This window comes from Lissotriton vulgaris, chromosome 4_1 (assembly GCF_964263255.1).
Source record: "Lissotriton vulgaris chromosome 4_1, aLisVul1.2, whole genome shotgun sequence".
Lineage (NCBI taxonomy): Eukaryota > Metazoa > Chordata > Amphibia > Caudata > Salamandridae > Lissotriton > Lissotriton vulgaris.
Window position 1 is genome coordinate 46,979,251 of NC_141691.1, and position 20,510 is coordinate 46,999,760.

The 20,510-nt window shown below is 48.8% G+C and overlaps 1 protein-coding gene across 1 annotated transcript in view; it reads right to left on the reverse strand.

Moving 5' to 3' along the window:
• Positions 1-1,044: 1,044 nt before the first annotated feature.
• The window catches only part of C4_1HXorf65 (chromosome 4_1 CXorf65 homolog), a 180,734-nt gene continuing 161,268 nt past the window's right edge, over positions 1,045-20,510 (reverse strand). Inside the window, exon 7 of the mRNA XM_086918286.1 lies at positions 1,045-1,358. Coding sequence (XP_086774412.1) covers positions 1,245-1,358 — 114 coding nt within the window. The 3' untranslated portion in view covers positions 1,045-1,244. The remainder of the gene's footprint in view (positions 1,359-20,510) is intronic.

Genomic DNA, 20,510 nt, shown 5'->3' on the forward strand with positions numbered 1-20,510 from the left:
CATAGTAGGACTATGTATAGTGTGCATTATGCGCACATAAGCTTAAATTTAGCATATGTTTCGCACTAGGTAGAAAAGTGAAGGAATGGCCCGTGACCGGAGGGCTACTACTGTCTACTTATGCGGCAGATTATAGACTGGTAAAACAAGCTGCTTTACATTCCTTCAAGACTTAGCCTGACGACTGCTCTCCAAAGCTACCACTAGGATAGCTTTCAATAAAGGTTGTCGTTAACCTATCATCTCTAAGGGGCTGTTTGGACTGGTGCAAGGTGCCCACTATAACTAGTGGGCAGCATATGCCAGGCCCACCTCTCACAAGAAGGCTCCATCAATCATGATAGGTGGGCGTTAAACTTTTGCAAGTTTTTATTCTTTAAAAACAAATTTCCCTTTTTTGCCATTCCTCACAGTAAAAAAAGACATCTGATCGTGGGCTCTAAATAGGGCTTTCGGGCGGATGGCTTTCTTCCGATGGCATCTACTCCTTTGGGCAATGAAAGACATTTTAAACTTACAGAGCACATTTTTCTCTGTCAGCGTAAAACTTGTGGTCTGCCCGACTCAGAACTGGAAGGTGGACCTTGAGTTTGGCAGCCAGGGAACTCCATCGTCTGTGCAACAGAGCACCTGTCCACCAAACTCTAAATCGGCCAGAGGCCCACCTCATGGAAATCCGTTCTGGCCATTCCCCTCATGGTCGCAGTCCATCCAGAATCTTGGTCACCTCACCCAATCACCCTGTGGCCCACTGCTTTTTAGTTGGGAAATTTGAGATTCACCCCCCCTGAATTTCAATGATTAAGCTATGCCACTGCAGCTAGTTTCAGTCCAAAGGGCAGCATCTCTTTATACTTTGGCCACACCCAGAACGGATTGAGCCCTCTCTTTCAGTATGATGTGTTCAATCTTTCTGTTAGCCAATGAATGGAGACCAGCCTTCACAATCCACCCAATGAATGAACACCAGCCTTGTTTTAACACAAATGAATTCAAATGAGCCATATTCTTCCTCCCATGAATGGCCAACAAACACAGCATGATGAAATGCAGCTGCCAGAGCCATTTTATATGTCATGAAGAACAATGTCTATAGGATGAATGAATGCTGGAATGACTTCAAGGCGCTTAAGTCTGTTTTATTTCTCATTAAATATTTGTCTGGAACAAAGTCCTCCATCTCTACAGGATAATATCTCACAGCCCAGGGGCAGACCTCCTCCTGGGTCCAGCTCAGACCTCCTTCAGCGATGCTTCTCTTTCCTTCCCACATCACTTATCTTGGATTTCAGAGACCTCACTTCCTTCTTGATTGGCCCTTCTTGCTCATCCGCAGCATACTTCACAACGCTTTTCCCCTGGAGGAAACATAGAGGGTGTTTGAAGAGAGAGTGAGAGCTGCAGCAGAGCAGTGTCCGGAGCCTGCAAGCAAGCCACAGTCAGCACTGACATTATAATCTGGGGGCCGATTCACAGAACTAACTTAAGACAAAATCCTAAACTTACTACTTTTGGTATTCACAGAAGTTAGGATTTTGTCTTAAGTTTGTTTTAAGACAAACTTAAGACAGACTTCAGATAGACTTCAGATAGACTTACGAAAACTTAAGACAGACATAAAACAGACATAAGACAGACATAAAACAGACATAAGACAGACATAAGACAGACATAAGACAGACATAAGACAGACTTAAGACAGACTTAAGACAGACTTAAGACAGACTTAAGACAGACTTAAGACAAATTCCTAACTTAAGTCTGTCTTAAGTCTGTCTTAAGTTTGTCTTACGACAAACTTAAGACAACATCCTAACTTCTGTGAATACCAAAAGTAGTAAGTTTAGGATTTTGTCTTAAATTACTTCTGTGATTTGGGCCCAGTGTCCCCAAGGGCAGTGGCAAGAGGGCCTGGCCCACCCAGTGCTTAGTGTGTAAAACAAATAGGTGTCAGGTCCCTCATGGCCACTGCAGCTTGACCCACCCAATGCCTCTGCCAGCTCTGCCACTGACAGTACCAACACGACTACTAACCATCACACTCCTACAAGTGTGACAATTCAGACTTTTTCAGGCACCCAAAACTATAAGAATGGCCCAGGTGGTCGGTATTAGCCATCTTTAATGTACATAGAATTAATAAAGAACTGTTGGTGCGCTGATCTCTAAGTTAGACAGACCGTGCCACCATTTGGCAGACTTTCATCACACTGGGGGGGTTTTCGTCCTTTACAAACCAGGTATGGACGATAACAATACTGGTTTATGAAACAGAAAGTACCTGGTTTATATATTTAACCGCTTTTTTTTTATTTTATGCGGAAATCAAATCAATGACCGAAAGGTGCATATGTTCAATCTCAACCATTTTCATTTTTTTGAAAACATATAAAGAATACATTTGCATTTTTTATCTGAGAATCAATACTTCTTGCATTTACCAAAAACAATGTTTGTAAAACATACATAAATGAATAATGTGTCATTAATTATACAGTGGAAGAACTGATAATGATACAAAAACAACAATGACCTGCAGAATTCATCCCATTAATTCTGAAGGACTACACCAGCCAATAATTTCAAAAACAGAAGAACTCCATTTGCCTAACAATAGGTGAGTGTCACGGAGTTACTTAAAGCTCCATGGGCTATTCTTTTTAACCCGTAACGGGTGCTTGAATCCGTACACATCCTAATTTTGGAGCATAGAGTTAATTACACGCCCTACGTAGCAAATATATTGGAAAGGCCGACGCGTTTCTAATCCCTGCAGTTTCTTGCGGGATTATCATCAGGGCATTGGGACACGGTGTGACATGAAATTAAGAGGACTAATTAAAACCTTGACCCTACTCCTCTTCTTCTTTTTAGGTTTTGCCTGGCGAAAAGATGCGCTCTGCGCATCTTTTTCGCGCAGGCGAAAACCTATTGAGATGTATACGGGAGACAGGAACGGCCTCCGTCTTTCATTGGCTAGCTCCATAATTGGAGGCTAGCCATTGGAAGACGGGCCTGTCCGTCAATGCCGGACCAGATTCGGGGGCGTTCCCGAGAATTTTTGGCTTTTGGCTACGTCACGCGACGTCAGCCAAAAGCCGGGAACGCCCCCGAATCTGGTCCGGCATTGCCGGCACCCGCCTTCCTGCTCGGGCCGTCGTCAGCGTCTCTCCTCCCCCTTTCCCGCCCCCTCCCGCTTGTTTCCTGATGCTGGCCTCGCAATGGCGGCACCGGCCGAAGATGCAGAAAGCAAGCCACCTAAGAACGACTGGCATGATAATATACATTTGGAAAATGATGAACACTTTCCATCTGTCAGTCAAATTGTGATATCAGCATCTCCTGGTGGGACCTCTGCATTGGCCGAGATCATGTTTACTTTTTGTGCACAGGGCTCGTTGACAGCTTAAAACGAACATTGCACACCATTCCACTCCTGGCGAAAAACGCGGTGGGTGGGAGCTCCGTCCGCGTTCAGAAACAAGAGCCTGGCTGACATCCTTAGACGTAGCGCCGTGAGGGTATTCCAAGTGGCGTTGCTCTCTCCCTGATGCACAGGTACTAATGGTTAGAGGCGTCCTTTCCCCTGCCGCAGAGCTCAGGGGCGCAGCCTGAGATCGCTCTGCCCTGGCAGGGATAGTGAGAAGCAGCCGCCTCCTGTTTACACCATGAAGCGGCCACTGCACAGCAGCTCACCTTCGGCGTCGCTAAGCAGCCAGCAGCAGCGCTGCGAGCTTTCCAGCAGCCACCCCGCCCCCTGCCCAGGTGCCCTCTGTACTCACGGTGCTTCGGGCGCTGCTGACTGCTCCGGTTTGCAGTGGAGGTCCAAACAGCCAACGGCGGGTCATGTGATGGGAGAGTGCTCGCCCAGCAGGGTTTAAATAGCCGTCTAGTACTGGCGCTGCCGCCTCTGCTGTCACCGTGCAGCACTCTATGCTGCTAATGCGAGCGGCACAGAGGGCGAGACGAGAAAACAATGACCTGAAAAACCGTCCCTGCTGCTGCCGGCGCAGGGTGATACCACAACAATACAGCACGCCCGCTCGCATCGCCAGCCTTACAACAAGCGGAACACTGTAGTCCAAAAGCCACCCACCAGGACTCCTCTATAGACACTCGTCACAGCGGTTCTCAGTAGGCACGACCATCGCAGTAAACAGGGGCACCAGGGCAATGCATGGGGTGCCCAGGACCACACATAGCTATAGTGAAGGAAAATAATGGACCTGGGGTTGTGCTCCGTATACACGGAAACAAAACTTTCCGAACACACACATCTTTCCCCCGAAGGGAAAGGCTTATTTCTTACTCCGATGGCTTTTTTGCATCTTTGCTAACTCCACACCACCACCACCACCAAGCTTTACAGCTCTGCCATGGCCACACGCAGCCACGTGGAATTATCTGCTACTAGGACTATTTCTGCCGCCACTCCCTGCGTGTTTGCTTTCTTATTCGTGTTTTCGCTGGTGAAGAATACGCACTGTAACTACAGAGGGGGTCAACGGTCAAATGCAATACAAACGGCAGCTAAGATGACCGGACTCCCCAGATGAATACTTCATTTCCGATTGTGCAAGGCTCTTGTAAATGAGGAACATGCCCTCACTTTAAGGCGCGCGTGTTGGTAGTGGCCGCGCGCCAGGATGGACGTCTTGTGGATTGTTAATTTAACTCCGGGCATGGTTGGAAAATGCAATAGATAGGATTCCGGGAGGAGGGCGGGGCGAGCCTGGTGCTGTGCAGCCGCCTTTACTAGAAGAAGATAAAGAGCTCCCTTACCTCAACTTTCGGAGAGCTTTTTAGGTTTTGCCTGGCAAAAAGATGCGCTCTGCACATCTTTTTCGCGCAGGCGAAATCCTATTGAGATATATAGGGGAGACAGGAACGGCCCCCGTCTTTCATTGGCTAGCTCCATAAATGGAGGCTAGCCATTGGAAGACGGGCCTGTCCGTCAATGCCGGACCAGATTCAGGGGCGTTCCCGAGAATTTTTGGCTTTTGGCTACGTCACGCGACGTCAGCCAAATGCCGGGAATGCCCCCGAATCTGGTCCGGCATTGCCGGCACCCGCCTTCCTGCTCGGGCCGTCGTCAGCGTCTCTTCTCCCCCTTTCCCGCCCCCTCCCGCTTGTTTCCTGATGCTGGCCTCGCAATGGCGGCACCGGCCGAAGATGCCAGAACAAGTTGTTTGGAGCAGAATAAACTGGATTGGATGTATGGGTGGATGCATGGATGGGTTGTTGGTTGGATGGGTTGGTGGATTGCATAAATTGTTGAGGGATTGGCTGTATATATGCATCTATCCATCCACCCATCCATGCATCTATCCATACACCCATCCATACACCCATCCATGCATGCACCCATCCATACATCCACCAACTCATCCATGCAAGCATTACAACAACAGCCCGTAGCTCTCCTTCGTCTCTCCTCGCCCCCCCTTCCCTGAGCCCGCAGCTCTCCTTCGTCTCTCCTCGCCCCCACTTCCCTGAGCCCGCAGCTCTCCTTAGTCTCTCCTCGCCCCCCTTTCCCTGTGCCCTGCTATTGTAAATGACAATGCCATTTATTTATGTTAAAAAAATAAATAAAAATAATGTCAAGAGCAATGCCAATAGCTCTAACTTTAACAAAGGCAAAACCATTGCATTGTAAATGCTTGTTTGTTACTTTTATAACCAAATATTTAGGTAACTGAAGTTCATGAGATCGCCTCAGATTGGTGAATATGGGGGTCCCTCTTCCAAGTAGGATCTCAAAACTGTCAAGGACAACTCCTGTTAGTGACAGGACATTATTTCTGATGAAATGTCATGTAAACTGCTTTGGGCTTTAATATGGAGCACTTACTTTGTGATGGATGGTTTGGAGGTCGCCTGGGGTTCACTTTCACTTATAGCACCAGCGGGGCTTTTAGCTGCTTCATTCACTTACATTTCAATCTGTCAATAACAAACAATGCACCCCTAATTACAACCTTGTTTGATGTTTTAGGGTTTAAATTACCCCAAGGTTTCACACAGTTCGGAGTAAAACGTACTCGTGTGCGAAGGCGCGCGGATTAGAGGGCTCGATGTATGGTTCATCTTGAATGTTGCTGGGCAGAGGGAGAGGACCGGGAGAGAAGGGAAAACACAGTCATCGTCAATACTCCGACGCCTGCCGCGCGCCGCGCTTATGTGGCTAATGTTGTGTCTTAATTAGCAAAAGTCGACTTTCTTTGTTAATACGGTATCGGTTTTCATAATCAATCCATCCTCACTGCATAGCAGTCCGCCGTCGCTCTGTGGGCTTCTAATGTGCCAGCTACGGCCGGAAATCCACCCTAACCATCCGAACTGATGATTTGTGGGGCTTGTAGTCTTGTCCGTAATTCTGACCCGAGTTCTCCAAACGCGGCCGTTTCTAAAAGCAATGAAACCGGGCCAGGATTCCTTACCCTCAAACCTGCTGAATGTCAGGACGAGTTGGAAATGAAGATATAGGGTTTATTTCGTGTGTAAATGATATCTTAAGGCATATATTTATTGAAGTGCACCAGTAGGACACATGGTGCTAGTTAGTCGCAGGTCGGGTGCAGTCTCTGTTACCGGCAGAAGGAGGCAAATGCCCCTCTTATGATGCTCACTTTCCTTCGTGAGACTAGGGGCCGCGTTTGATGTTGTCAGTCCCCATTGTTCGAAAAACGGCTTTATTGGAATTGCGGAAATTTGCATGAAAATGAAAGGGAGCAGCCATCGTAGTGATGATGCTAGTGACGACCTCCTGCGACATGATGTTTCACAATGAATGAATATAATTGTTTCTAGTCTGAATAATTTATGACTTCCTTGATTTGTAAACAGGGGACCCGGAGCTTCCAATTAAAGGGCCCACGGCAACTCATTCAGACCCTCTGATGCGCAGTTGAATTTCATAATCCGATCTGCTTCTTTATTCTTCAGCAAAGCCTCGATGTCTCCACCCCTCGGTGGTGGTTTTATGGCGGATAACACTGTCCATGCAAGGTCTTTTCCAGAATGACCATTTTCAACAAAGTGAGGAACCCTCGCTGCTGTCAAAATTCTTTGTTTTATTCGTGGCTTGTGCTGTGTCATCCTCAGGTGGACTTGCTGTGTGGTTTTGCCAATATATACTTTCCGGCACGGGCATGTGATTGCATACACCACGTACCGGGTTTTGCAGTTTGTGAATTCTGTATGTTTCCATTTTTCATTGTTGAACACTACTGGAGAGTGACTTCTTTCAAAGGCAGAGTCTCTTTATCGCTACTTATTTGTAAAAACACATCTTCAAAGATGAAGTATGTGCATGAAAATGTCTTTCAGAATAATGTATTTTGTCGTAAGATAGCAATCCTTGAACAACTCAATACACTCTTGTTCTGTGTTTTCCAATTTAGAAAAACAAGTCTGGGAAGGTATTTCTGTTGATGATTGACTTATGATGGAAGGACCCTACCCCAGTGACGACATGGCAAACAGACCCTAGCCTGACTGACGACATGACAAACGGACCCTAGCCCGCCTTACAACATGAAAGAAGGACCCCCACCTCAGTGACTATAGGAAAGAAGGATCCTACCCTTGTGATGATATGACAAACAGACCCCAGCCCGACTGACCATATGACAGACGGACACTACCCCACTGGCGATATGAAAAAAGGACCCTTGCCTGAGTGGCAATATAATAGATGGACCCTTGCCCGATGGACGATATCACAGAAGGACCCTAGCCCAACTGACGACATGAAAGTAGGACCCTAGCCCGATTGACGATATGAGAGACGGATCCTAGCAGGAGTGACGATATTAGAGACGGACCCCAGCCCAACTGATGATATGACAGATGGATCCTAGCCCGGCCGACTATCACAGAAGGACCTTAGACCAGTAGGCGGTTTGAAAGACGGACCCTAACCCAAATGACGATATGACAGAAGGACCCTAGTCCAGCTGAAGATATGAAAGAAGGACCCTAGCTGACTGACGATATGACAGACGGACCTTAGACTAACTGACGATATGAAAGAAGGACCCTACCCCAGTGACAATATGAAAGAAGGACCCTAGCCAACTGACGACATGAAAGGAGGACCCTACCCCAGTGACGATATGAAAGAAGGACCCTAGCCAACTGACGACATGAAAGAAGGACCCTACCCCAGTGACGATATGAAAGAAGGACCCTAGCCAACTGACGACATGAAAGGAGGACCCTACCCCAGTGACGATATGAAAGAAGGACCCTAGCCAACTGACGACATGAAAGAAGGACCCTACCCCAGTGACGATATGAAAGAAGGACCCTAGCCAACTGACGACATGAAAGAAGGACCCTACCCCAGTGACGATATGAAAGAAGGACCCTAGCCAACTGACGACATGAAAGGAGGACCCTACCCCAGTGACGATATGAAAGAAGGACCCTAGCCAACTGACGACATGAAAGAAGGACCCTACCCCAGTGACGATATGAAAGAAGGACCCTAGCCAACTGACGACATGAAAGAAGGACCCTACCCCAGTGACGATATGAAAGAAGGACCCTAGCCAACTGACGACATGAAAGGAGGACCCTAGCCCAAGTGATGCTGTGAAAGAAGAACTCTAGCCTGACTGACGATATGACAGACGGACCCTAACCTGGGTAACGATATCACAGAAGGACCCTAGCCCAGCTGACAATATCACAGAAGGATACTAGCCGGTTGAAGATTTCTCAAAAGGAAACTAGCCGGCTGAAGATATGAAAGATGGACCCTAGCACAAGTGATGATATCGCAGAAGGGCCCTAGCCTGAGTAACAAAATGACAGACGGATCCTAGCCCAAGTGACAATATGACAAAAAGACCCTAGGCCGACTGACAGTATGACAGAAGGACACTACCCTAGTGAAAATGTCACAGAAGGGCCCTAGCCCATCTTACGATAGCATAAAAGGGCCCTAGCCTATGTGACAGATAGAATGGAAGGACCTTAGCCCGAATGACAGATAGAATGGAAGGACCCTAGCCCGAGCAACAGATAGCATGGATTGAACCTTGTCGGAGTTACAGATGTAATGGAAAGACCCTTGTAGGAAAGTGTCCCTTTTTGCATGTTTACCCCCCACCCCAACTTTTTGCCTGATATCTGATGCACTTTGACTGAGTGTGCACTGGGCCCTCTGCCAATCAGGCTCCCAAGGCCTGTGTTCTTTCCCAAAACCGTATATTTGTTTCCACAATTGGCACACCTCTGGCTCACAAGTAAGTCCCTTGTAAAGGTACCAGTGGTACCAACAGTCTTGTGACCACACATTGTCTCTAAGGGCTGCAGCATGTATTGTGCCACCCTCAGAAACCCCTCACCAAACACATATACACTGCCATTGTAGACTGTGTATTTTGATGCAGACAAAACTTAAGAGTCAGCATGGCACACATCCTGTGTGCCTTGCCTATCTAGCGCTGCCTGTGGCATAGGTAAGTCACCCCTCTCACAGGCCTCACACCCCTAAGGCAGGGTGTACTATACCACAGGTGAGGGCCCAGCTGCACGAGAAATGTGTCTGTGCCATTCACAGGCATTGCAAGTACACATATCGAGTACATGGGCTGGAAGTTTGTCATTACAAACTCCACAGCTTCTTGATGGCTTTACTGAATGCTAAGGAGTTTGGTATCAAACTCCTCAGCATAATAAACCCTTACTGATGTCAGTGTTGGATTTATTACAGAATGCACTCAGAGGGCATCTTAGAGATGCCCCGTGAAAAACGACCAACTCCCTTGTGTCCAGCTGAGTGGCCTGCGCCAGCCTGCCCCACACAGACCTGTTTCTGAACCCCTGAGATGGGAGCCCTTGTGCTCTCGTGGTTCAGGGACAAAGGCTACTTGGGGTGGAGGAGCTTTGCACCTACCCTCAAGCAGGAACAGCATCCAGGGCGGTGAGCCTCAAAGCCTTCCTGCCCTTTGATATGCTGACCAGGGCCACTCCAGCTAGTGGAGATGCCTGCACCCTTGTCAAAGCCCCACTTTTGGCAGAAAGGTTGGTGTGAAAATCAATAGTCAGGAATTGTGTGTCCCCTCTCTGCCAGGATCACCCCTAAGGTGCCCTGGACTGAGGTGACCCTCTCCTTGGGAAATCCTCCATCTTGAATGGAAGGATTTGACCCAATCAGGTTGGGGATGCCCCCTCCCCAAAGGGAGGGGACAATAAAAGGGTTTATTCAACCTAGAAGCTAGTAGCCCATTGTCTACCATCTGCCAGTACCCATAACACCCCTAAATTAAGTATTTAGGGGCACCCTGAATCTTAATCCTCAGATTCTTGCGACCTAAGAAGAAAATGGATGAAGAAGACACCTACTGCCTTGGCCTTAGCCCTACCGGCCTGTCTCCTGCTTCTTGAGCATGCAAAGAAGACAATGACAGTCCCTTGGAAGACTGCCACTCTTCAATAAATACTAGACCTCTTGAGGACAGCGGCCCTGTCCAGAACAACTCCATCTTCAAGGATTCTGGATCCTGGCAGTTCCACAACCCTGCTCACTTTGCAGCCAACCCTCACGGCTCGAGTTTGAGTGACTCACCTCTCCTGTGAAATCTCCCCAGTGATATCTCATCTCCATCAGTGGCTGACCTCTCCTGTACCCTACAAATTCGCCTGCAGCCTCAACACAAGGGGTTCCCCTCACCGCGACTGGCTCTAACCCCGATATCCGACACCAAAAGGTACCCTTGCATCATTAGCCCCCCAGCATTGGGGAGCTCAACCCATGGTTCCTCGCCCTCCTTGGCGCTCCAACTTACCTGCCCAGCCAGTGGTCCCTTTCAACCAGCCTCCTGGTCCAACCCTGCAGCCTCTTTGTGCGACCGACAATCTCCACTTAACTTTATTGGGCGTCCTGCACCTGTGCCGCTGGTGGTGTAGCTTTGGTGCTGCTTTGTAGCCCCTCCTGTGCTGATCTTAAATCCCGGGGCCTGTGCCCTGAAACCACTAGTACTTACCTGCAAAATGTACCACTTCGAGGTACCCCCAGCCTCCATTAATTTACATTGGGCCCAGTGACCTCTGCACTCGGCCTCCTCCGTAATGCCGGTGGTGCAGGACCTACATGAAACTGAACCTTGCCCAGTGTTGGTCAAAACCTCTGAAGACTGGGATTGTGAGTTGGAGGCATAACATTGTTTTCCCACCATGGGATTGCGTTGCATTTACAAACCTTATAACATACAAAAGTCTATCGATTTCTATTGGAAAGTCCTACTGTTTTAATCTGATTCTACAAAAGTATTTCTAATACTGTAAAGCATTTTCTACTGCCTTAAAAAACAATTCTTATTGTACTTGAAAAGTATTACTACTTTTGAAACTGTTACTTACCTGCAACTGACTTTCTCTTGTTTCTAGAAATAAAATAATAAAGTAATAACTTTTCATGCAAAACAATTGATCGGGATTCAGTCTTTGACTGTGCGCCATCATTTCTTGCCTGAGTGTGTACCATAAACGCTTAACATTACCCTCTGATAAGCCTGACTGCTCCACCACACTACCAGAAAGAGAACATTTAGTATTATCTACTTACGCCTCTCTAAGTCCCTGGGGATCCCATGGTCTCTATGTACACTGTACCTTACTTTGGTATAGTATATACAGAGCCAGCATCCTACAACCCTAGTTTGAGGGACAGATATAATCGACCCTAGCCCTAGTGACTGATTTCATGGAAAGACACCAGCCAAAGTGACAGATATCATAAAAGGGCGTGAGCCTGAGTGACAGATTTCATGTAATGACACTTGAGCGAGGGACAGATTTTATGGAAGGATGCTATTCCGAGTGACATATTTAATGGAAGGACGCTGGGCGAGTGACAGATTTCATGTAAGAATGCTAGCACGAGTGACAGATTTCATGGAAGGTCAGTAGACCAAGTGACAGATTTCATGTAAGAACGCTAGCACGAGTGACAGATTTCATGGAAGGTCAGTAGACCAAGTGACAGATTTCATTGAAGGATACTAGCCTGAGTGACCGATTTCATGCAAGGACCCCAGAGCGAGTGACAGATTTCATGGAAGGAAGCCAGTACGAATGACAGATTTCAAGGAAGGACGGTAGCCTGAGTGACAGATTTCAAGGAAGGACGGTAGCCTGAGTGACAGATTTCAAGGAAGGACGCTGGCCTGAGTGCCAGATTTCATGGAAGGACGCTAGCCTGAGTGACAGATTTCATGGAAGGACGCTAGCCTGAGTGACAGATTTACTGAAGGACACTAGAGTGAGCTACAGATTTCATAGAGGGATGCTAGCTAGAGTAACAGATTTCATGTAAGAACGCTAGCACGATTGACAGATTTCATGGAAGGTCAGTAGACCAAGTGACAGATTTCATTGAAGGATACTAGCCTGAGTGACCGATTTCATGCAAGGACCCCAGAGCGAGTGACAGATTTCATGGAAGGAAGCCAGTACGAATGACAGATTTCAAGGAAGGACGGTAGCCTGAGTGACAGATTTCAAGGAAGGACGGTAGCCTGAGTGACAGATTTCAAGGAAGGACGGTAGCCTGAGTGACAGAATTCAAGGAAGGACGCTAGCCTGAGTGCCAGATTTCATGGAAGGACGCTAGCCTGAGTGACAGATTTCATGGAAGGACGCTAGCCTGAGTGACAGATTTACTGAAGGACACTAGAGTGAGCTACAGATTTCATGGAGGGATGCTAGCTAGAGTAACAGATTTCATGGAAGGACGCTAGCATGAGTGACAGATTTCACTGAAGAATCCACTTGGGAGGTGGAGGTGAACCCTACTATGGTGGGCAGCACACAGTGTTGTTTAAATACTCCTCACACACCAACAGGCCCCTTGGTGTCATGCTTCATCATCGGGGTCTTCGCACCCCTCTATGGGATGCGGCGTGCTACGACCGACGACTGCGTGGGAGCACTTTCTGTGGACTATGTGTGAATGTGTGTGGGGTACTGAATGTGAGTGGTGGAGTGGTGAAAGTGATACTAAAAAATACGTGGCTCGTGGGGTAAAAAAAGATTTTAATTAAGCCCCCGGCTGGTATCATTAAAAGGGGTGCAGTGTGAGGTTACTGGTGTATAATTATCTACATTAACCTCTTTTGTGCGTCTACATGGACATGTTTCGGAGTGTGAAAACCCCTTCTTCAGGATGGGAATTGCACAAAGGTCCCCACCTTTCTCACATGGATGTAAATGTGAAAGTGTATTATACAAAAATAGTAACATGAACTATAGGTGTTATGTTCCTAATTTGTAGTTCAACTGGTAGTCTCTGCGCCCATTTGGCGTATTTTCAAGACCTGGAGGGAGAAAAGGGCACAATAAATACCTTTCTCATTATGCAGTTGTGCCTGTCATGCAGGTAACAATGATCTTTAAGGACAAAGAATATGCATATGTACAGGGTTGTAGATTTTGTCCAAAGATTGTACATATATAAACATGCACAACACACATGTTGGATTTGATATTGGTTCCACATTGTTCCTTGAAGTATGGGGATAAAAAACAACAAGGCAGAGATTGTCTTACTTAATGTTTTTGGTTAAAATGCCTCATGAGCCATTTGCGCATTACTGGGGGTTTCCATCATGCTGAGTTCAGCGATCTGTGAACATGAGAAAACCTGGTTTTAGGATCTGCCACTTACATTCTCTGGTAACCCTTCCTTTTGTGTGGTATGCTGGTAACTCACGATTTTGCAGAATACGATTTGCCCTCTTCCTCTCAACGCGGCTCCGATGGTTGTGTCGATGTGGGGATGGCTTGTGCTTTTCATACCCTGGTGTTACCTGTTAATTACAGATTAGCGAGTAAATTGAAGGCGGATGTACGCCCAAACATGGGATGTTTGTCCCTTCGTCCGCCGGTAACGCGCGAGTAGACAGTGTGCTCCTCATGCGCATGCTCACTCAATGGGGTTCGTTTGCGCATGTGCCGTAGTTGAACGCTCGGTCTTGACATGTGCAGTTGGTACAGGGGGCTGGGCCGGGTAGACTTTACTGTAACGCTGGACGCTCCCCTTTGCCTGATCATAATCTGGAGCACTCCGCTTAGAATAAATGAGTTAGATGGTGTTAGAGGCACCGTGAGTTTTTGTGGGCATAAATGTAGAAAAAGGTAGGGCTAGGACCTTTCTCAAGATTTGCCCGGCGCTAACCGCCCTTGTACCATTCAAGTTTACCAAGCAATGAGGCAGGCGCCGGAGACCAGAAGGCAGGAAACAGAAGTTTATTCCGACGGAGCAGAACACATCAGATCAGACAACAAGGTATCATGTCGAGGTGCTCTAACAGCCTCTCGGAGGCCTGGCCTCTTATACACTGGTTTATGGCATGTGACCTTCCTTTAATACAATCAAGTCTTTGTAAGGCAAGAGAAAAAGACATCCCCGTAATCCTAGCGTCAATCCCACCCCCATATACCTTCACAATAGAGGTTTTCAACCTGCTGATAAGAGGAGGGGACCATCACGCAGCTGAGTGTTCCGTCGAGTCTTAGGATGTGTGCGCCTGATCATATCACAGGGGGTGGGGAGGCCTGGATCAATAGAGGGCCCTTTGAAGGAGAGCGACCTCATACAATAAAGGGCAGTAAATGATATCTCCCGGCTTAGGCAATGGCCTCGGACCCGTGTGGACAGTCGGACACGGGGTGAGGGGCTATCAATGGAGTGGTATTCATGCCGCGTGGACAATCCAGCGCAGGAGGGAGGTTTGTCAACAGAGGGGCATTCATGGGAGGAGAGGAGGTGTTGGTCAGGCGCTAGCGTGACTCCCAAGGACAGGGTCATGCAGAAGGGTCCTGCTCGTAAGGAGGAGGAGGGAGGGGGAGCCAGGGTGCGCGGAGGATGCTTGCTGGGTCAGAGGGACGTGCTGGCGATCGATCGTGGACAGGGAGACCATGACACCTAAAATGGCTGCCATGCACGTAATACATAGGTGACCTAGAATAGCTGCCGTGCATGTAGTACATAGGTGACAAGCTGGCGCAGATGATGTTCAGATCGCAAGTCAAAATTCCACAGTCCTCCCTTTTAACATATCTCGCCAACTTGTCAGTTTGGATTTATCCCCATAAGGCCACGTATTTCTACTTCATAGAGGGGGCTCATGTGCTCATTTCGGAAGTCCAAAGTCTTTGGGCACATACGGTTAGAAACAAGGCCGCACAAGGGTGGCAGACATTGGATACCTAAACAACACCCACATAAGATCACAACAGGTATCAACACAAAGGAAAACAACTTCCAACCCCAATTCTTCAAAGTGTCCCAAAACCAGTTCCCAAGCGACCATCCTTCTTGTTCTTGGTGAACCTCTGAGGAAAGTCTGTGGAGGTGTTCAATGGCTTTGTAGACTGAAGGCGAGTTGTCAGGCACGTATGTGCAGCAGCTGGATCTGATGATGCGGCATGCTCCTCCTCGGTCGGCTAGGACCACGTCTAGGACAAGTCTATTTTGGAGGGTCACGAGGCGGACCGCCTGAAGTTCCGCAGTGTTGTTGGCGAGGATACCAGCAGTGATGTTGATCGTTGTTTCTACTGCCTGGGTCAGGTGCCGGATAGCACGGCTGTTTGCCATTGGGCCCCACAGAGGAACAAGTCCCTTTGCTGCATCTAGGAACTGTGCTCCGGTGGAGTCGGCTTGCCCAAGGTCGTCTGCACGCCTCTGCCTGTGATGGTTGGCAGGGGCTACATATGTGGGTGGGAGAAGGAAGGCAATGTAACAGGTACCCTTCCAACCCTTCGGGAGCCAGGTGTAAGCCTTGGTGCCACACACAAAGTACATGTTTGGAGAAGCAACAAAGGAAGGGGGGTCAGCTGAGTCCAATGTTCTGGTGGTCTGGCAGGCGCTGTGACCCACCAGCTGCGTTCCATGGCCTTCGAGACACACAAGACCTGTGACATTGATGACAGACAGAGCCACAGTCAGTGTTGCGGTAGTTTGTTTTTGTAGATGAGAAAAGGTGGTCCTGGCTGGATTGTGGAGCACCTGTACTTCGACTCGTTCTTTGGCTGGAATGTTTTTGATGAAGGTGGCGCCTGTGAGCGCAGGACACAGGGCAGCAGGAGTCTTTCCGGTTCTGTTCAGCCAGAACCCAGAGTAGAAGTGTGACACTGTCCGGCCAGAGGTGGCGTTATCCTTGTGGCTCTCTTGCATGAGGATCAGCCAGGCGAGGCAAGAGCCGTGAACTGAGAAGGGTGAAGGGATGAAGGGAATAGAGTGTCCAGTGGCTTGCGGGAGCAACCCGCAGATCCAACAGTTCGTAGCATTTGCAGCAATGTTGTGTTGGTGCAATAGTTGCACAAAGGAATTGTTCCAGAATTCCCTGCGCCTTTCTCGGAGCTGAGGCGACAGAGAGATTAGGTGATGCTCTTTCAGGGGGGTCGGCTGCACAGTAGGTAGCAATGCCTCATGAGCCGGTGTGCTTTCTTCCAGAATCCAGAAGGAGGTCATGAGGAGGAGGCAGAAGAGGAAGACAATGAAGAGTGCGATTGTCTTTGATTTGTGCAAGTTGTCAGTCTTTGGATTTCTATACTGGGTATTTCCTGTTGCTTCCATCATCTTCTTATCTGGCGCTTCCATCATCTTCTTATCTGGCGCTTCCATCACCTTCAAGGGAGCTCGGTAGCGGGCAGAACCACAGACTTCGTTTAGCTTCTCTCCCGGCAACCTTTGATTGTGTTTAGGTCACCGTTCTGAGATTTAACTTAGTCCGTGGCCTACTTAGCCGAAACTCCCCCCTTTCGACGCAGGAAATACCCTTCTCTGGACGGCACAGTGGGATCGGAGAATTTTGCAAGTTCGAGTGCCCCAGTATCGGGATAACAGTCCAATATCGGTCGGTCTTTGCTCAGGAGCTCTTCTTGGGTGCTGACGTTTTCTGTCGTGGCCAGGTTTGCAGAGACTTTTCGGCAATGATGCGCATGCAGCCAATGCCTCTTCCCCTCCACTCGGAGTGCCGTTCGGGTGGTGATCAGCACTTGCCAGGGGCCCGTCCACCGAGGTTCCAGACTCTTGGTTCGCTGGAAATTTCGTATCAGCACGAAATCTCCCGGTTGGATGTCATGGCCTGGGCCCCTGGAAGCATCGGGGATAGCCTGCTGCACCTGTTGATGGATGACAGACAACGTTTTAGTTAACTTGCACAAATAATCAGATAGTAGGACGTCCGGGACGTCATGAATGGAGGTCGGTTTGGGAGCAGTCCAGAGATTCATCGGACGCCCAAACACGACCTCGTAGGGGGTCAAATGGTGCTTGGTGGGAGTGGAGCGCATCGATAACAAGGCCAGTGGGAGGGCATCCGGCCAGTTAAGTCCAGTGGTGGCCACTATTTTTGCCAGTTTCAGCTTCAGGGTGGCATTATGGCGTTCCACTAGACCAGCGGATTGGGGGTGGAAGACCGCATGAAATCGTTGCTTCACCCCCAACCCTTTTAGGATTAATTGGATAACCTCAGCTATGAAATGGGGGCCATTGTCGCTCCATAAAATCCGACAAAGGCCATAGCGAGGGAAGAATTCCTTCAGTAGTACTTTGGCAGTAGTCATGGCAGTGTTGTCACGGGTTGGATAGGCTTCCACCCATTTGCTGAAGGCACACACAATGACTAGTACATACTTCAGGTTTTGGCATCTCTCTAGTTGGATGTAATCCATCTGAAGGACCTCAAAGGGGTGATTGGGGGTCCCGAACCCTCCCCGGGGTACTACAGTCCCTTTCCCGGGGTTGTGTTGCAGACAGATGAGGCACTGCTGAACTAGGCGTCTGGCTGAGTCGGGGATTTTGTCGTTATGCCAGACTTTGGAAATGAGTTCGATCATGGGTGCAGATCCTATGTGTGCAGGGGAGTGAGCCATTGTCAGTATGGGAATCAGATATGAGTCGGGCAGCAACCATTTGTTTGCATCTTTTGTTCGCCAGCAACCCTCTTCGTCCTTCAAACCCACCCTTGCCCATTTAGTCAATTCGTGAGGGGTGCTGGCCGACTGTATGTCTCTGATCATTTCCCTTGTGTCACTCCATTTTTCTGCTTGTGACCTAGTCACATATATGCGTGTCACTGTCCTATTCTCAGCTGTGGTTCGTGCAGTGATGTCGGCTAATGCATTCCCTTGTCCGACTAAGTCTGTCACTCTTTTGTGTGCCTGACATTTGATCACCGCTAATCGTTTGGGGAGGAGAACTGCCTCAATCAGAGCGGACACTAAATCTCCGTGGAGGATTGGGGTGCCGTGGGACGTCAGGAATCCCCTCTCCCTCCACAGGAGCCCAAAATGGTGGACCACCCCGAAGGCATACTGGCTGTCCGTATATACGTTCGCGGTGGTCCCTGCGGCTATGATGCATGCTCGGGTGAGGGCTATCAGCTCCGCTGCCTGGGCAGATCGTTGTGTGATGCAGGCTGTCTCAACTACTGTTTGGGCTGTCGTCACTGCATAGGCAGCTGAAGTGGTGCCATCTGGGAGTTTGATGCATGAGCCGTCTACCCATAGCTCTCCATCGGGGTCAGGAAAAGCAGTGTCTCGGAGGTCAACCCTACTCCTAGTCTGTTCGTCTGTGAGGGTCACACAGTCGTGTATGGGAGGAACGTCGGGGTCGTTTTCAGGCAAGGGTAACAATGTGGCAGGATTCAAAGTCGTGCATCTCTTAAGTGTGATGTCAGTCGTGCGCTAGTCAGGTGTTGGGTCTTTGTCTGGTTCAAAAGGGTGTCAACTGCATGGGGCACTAATACAGTGAGGGAGTTGGAAAGTACGATTCCCTCGCTCTGACGGATGGAGACAGCAGCGGCAGCTACTGCTCGAAGGCAGGCAGGTAAGGCTCTGGCTACAGGATCAAGAGTGGCGGAGAAGTAGGCACAAGGTCGCTGCTTAGGGCCAATCGATTGAGTAGGTAGGATTGGGCTGTTGCAGACGTTGCTAACCACTTCTTCAACCACTCCTGCATCTACCAGAGACTGAATGATCGCTACCAGTGCCTTCTCACCCTCTGGAGATATCCGATATTGCGGGAGTTTCGGGAGCATAGCGTCCTGTCTTACAGTTATATGAATAGGGTCAATCATCATTCGCCCCACATCAGAGTCATTTTTGGCCCACAGGTACGGAGGCAGGGTGTCAAGCAAGGACATGTCAGCGTCAGTTATGGGGCACATGTGTCGTGGGGGACGGGATCTGGGCATGTCTGGGTTGTCGTACAGAATGACTCGTATTCCGTCTGGGGAACACCTAATGGTAGCTCGAAAATGTTTCAGTAAGTCAATGCCCATAATGGCGTCAGGGGAGTTGGAGGAGAGTAGAAATGTCGCGTCAGCAGTGCTGCTTTCTAGGTCAAAGGTAATAGGTACGGACAGGGGGTTAGTGGAGGGCGTCCCATCGAAACCTATCGACGTTATGTGTGAGCCAGACAAGGGTGCCCTTGGAATCAGTCGTTTTGATAACACACTACGTGTCGCCCCAGTGTCTACCAAGAATGGAGACTCTGTACCCAAGACCTTAGCGGTGACATAAGGACCTTGCTGGTCAACACAGAGCTCGACTGGATCCCTCCCTTGCCCCTGGCAGTCCTATGCAAAATCGGGGGCATTTTCACCTTCGGATAGCTGATATTGATTCTGTCGGGGACGGTCAAATGTATTCAGTCTTCCTGATCTGTCATTGTTAGTGTCGTTGGAGTTCCCTCGACCCTGTACTCTATTCCTCGGACCACCTGCCACATCCCTGGAATCCCTATTTCTATTCATCTCTAGCAAAACCGGACACTGGAATTTCCAATGGCCGAGCCCTTTGCAGAAAGGGCATTGGTCATTGCTAACGTCTCTCCGGCCAGGGTGAGATGTCGGGGTGTGATCCTTAGGAGGTAGATCTCTGGGGGTGTTTGATTGGTAGTTCCCCCTTTGATGTTCCCGTCCTAGCGCTATACCCTGTATCTGGGCTATCATTACCCTTTCCTTCAAATCTTTCTTCTTTTTCTCGGACGCCCTATCATTCTCATTCTTTTGGTGCTCGTAATACTGAGCCATCTGAAGGATAGCTGCGGGTTTGGAGGCCCCCCAACTACTCTCACTTGTCTGTAGTTTTTGGGAGACTTCTTGAGTTAGTCCTTTTACATAATTTTGCACAAACAGGTGCTGTCCGGTTGCGGTGGTCATGTCCTGGCCACTGTAGTCGGAGAACACTGTCTCAAATCGGGAGAAGTATTCTGACACATCTTCCTGGGGTTTCTGTCGACAGGCCGTGACTATCGACCAGTCTACTTTTCTTTCCGGGACCAGTGTTTTTAATTTCTGAACTATTTTATCTGGGAGTTCCAGTATGTCCTTCACTGGTTTACTCCCTGGCTCTCGCTGTCTGTCTAGTTTACCGAGTTGGTCCCAGGTATGTCCAAACAGATCCGTGTGGTCAGCCTTCCGGATTTGCTTCCACACGTCGGCTGGCAGACATAGCCCAAAGAACAAGTCAATATCTGCTAAAGTCAT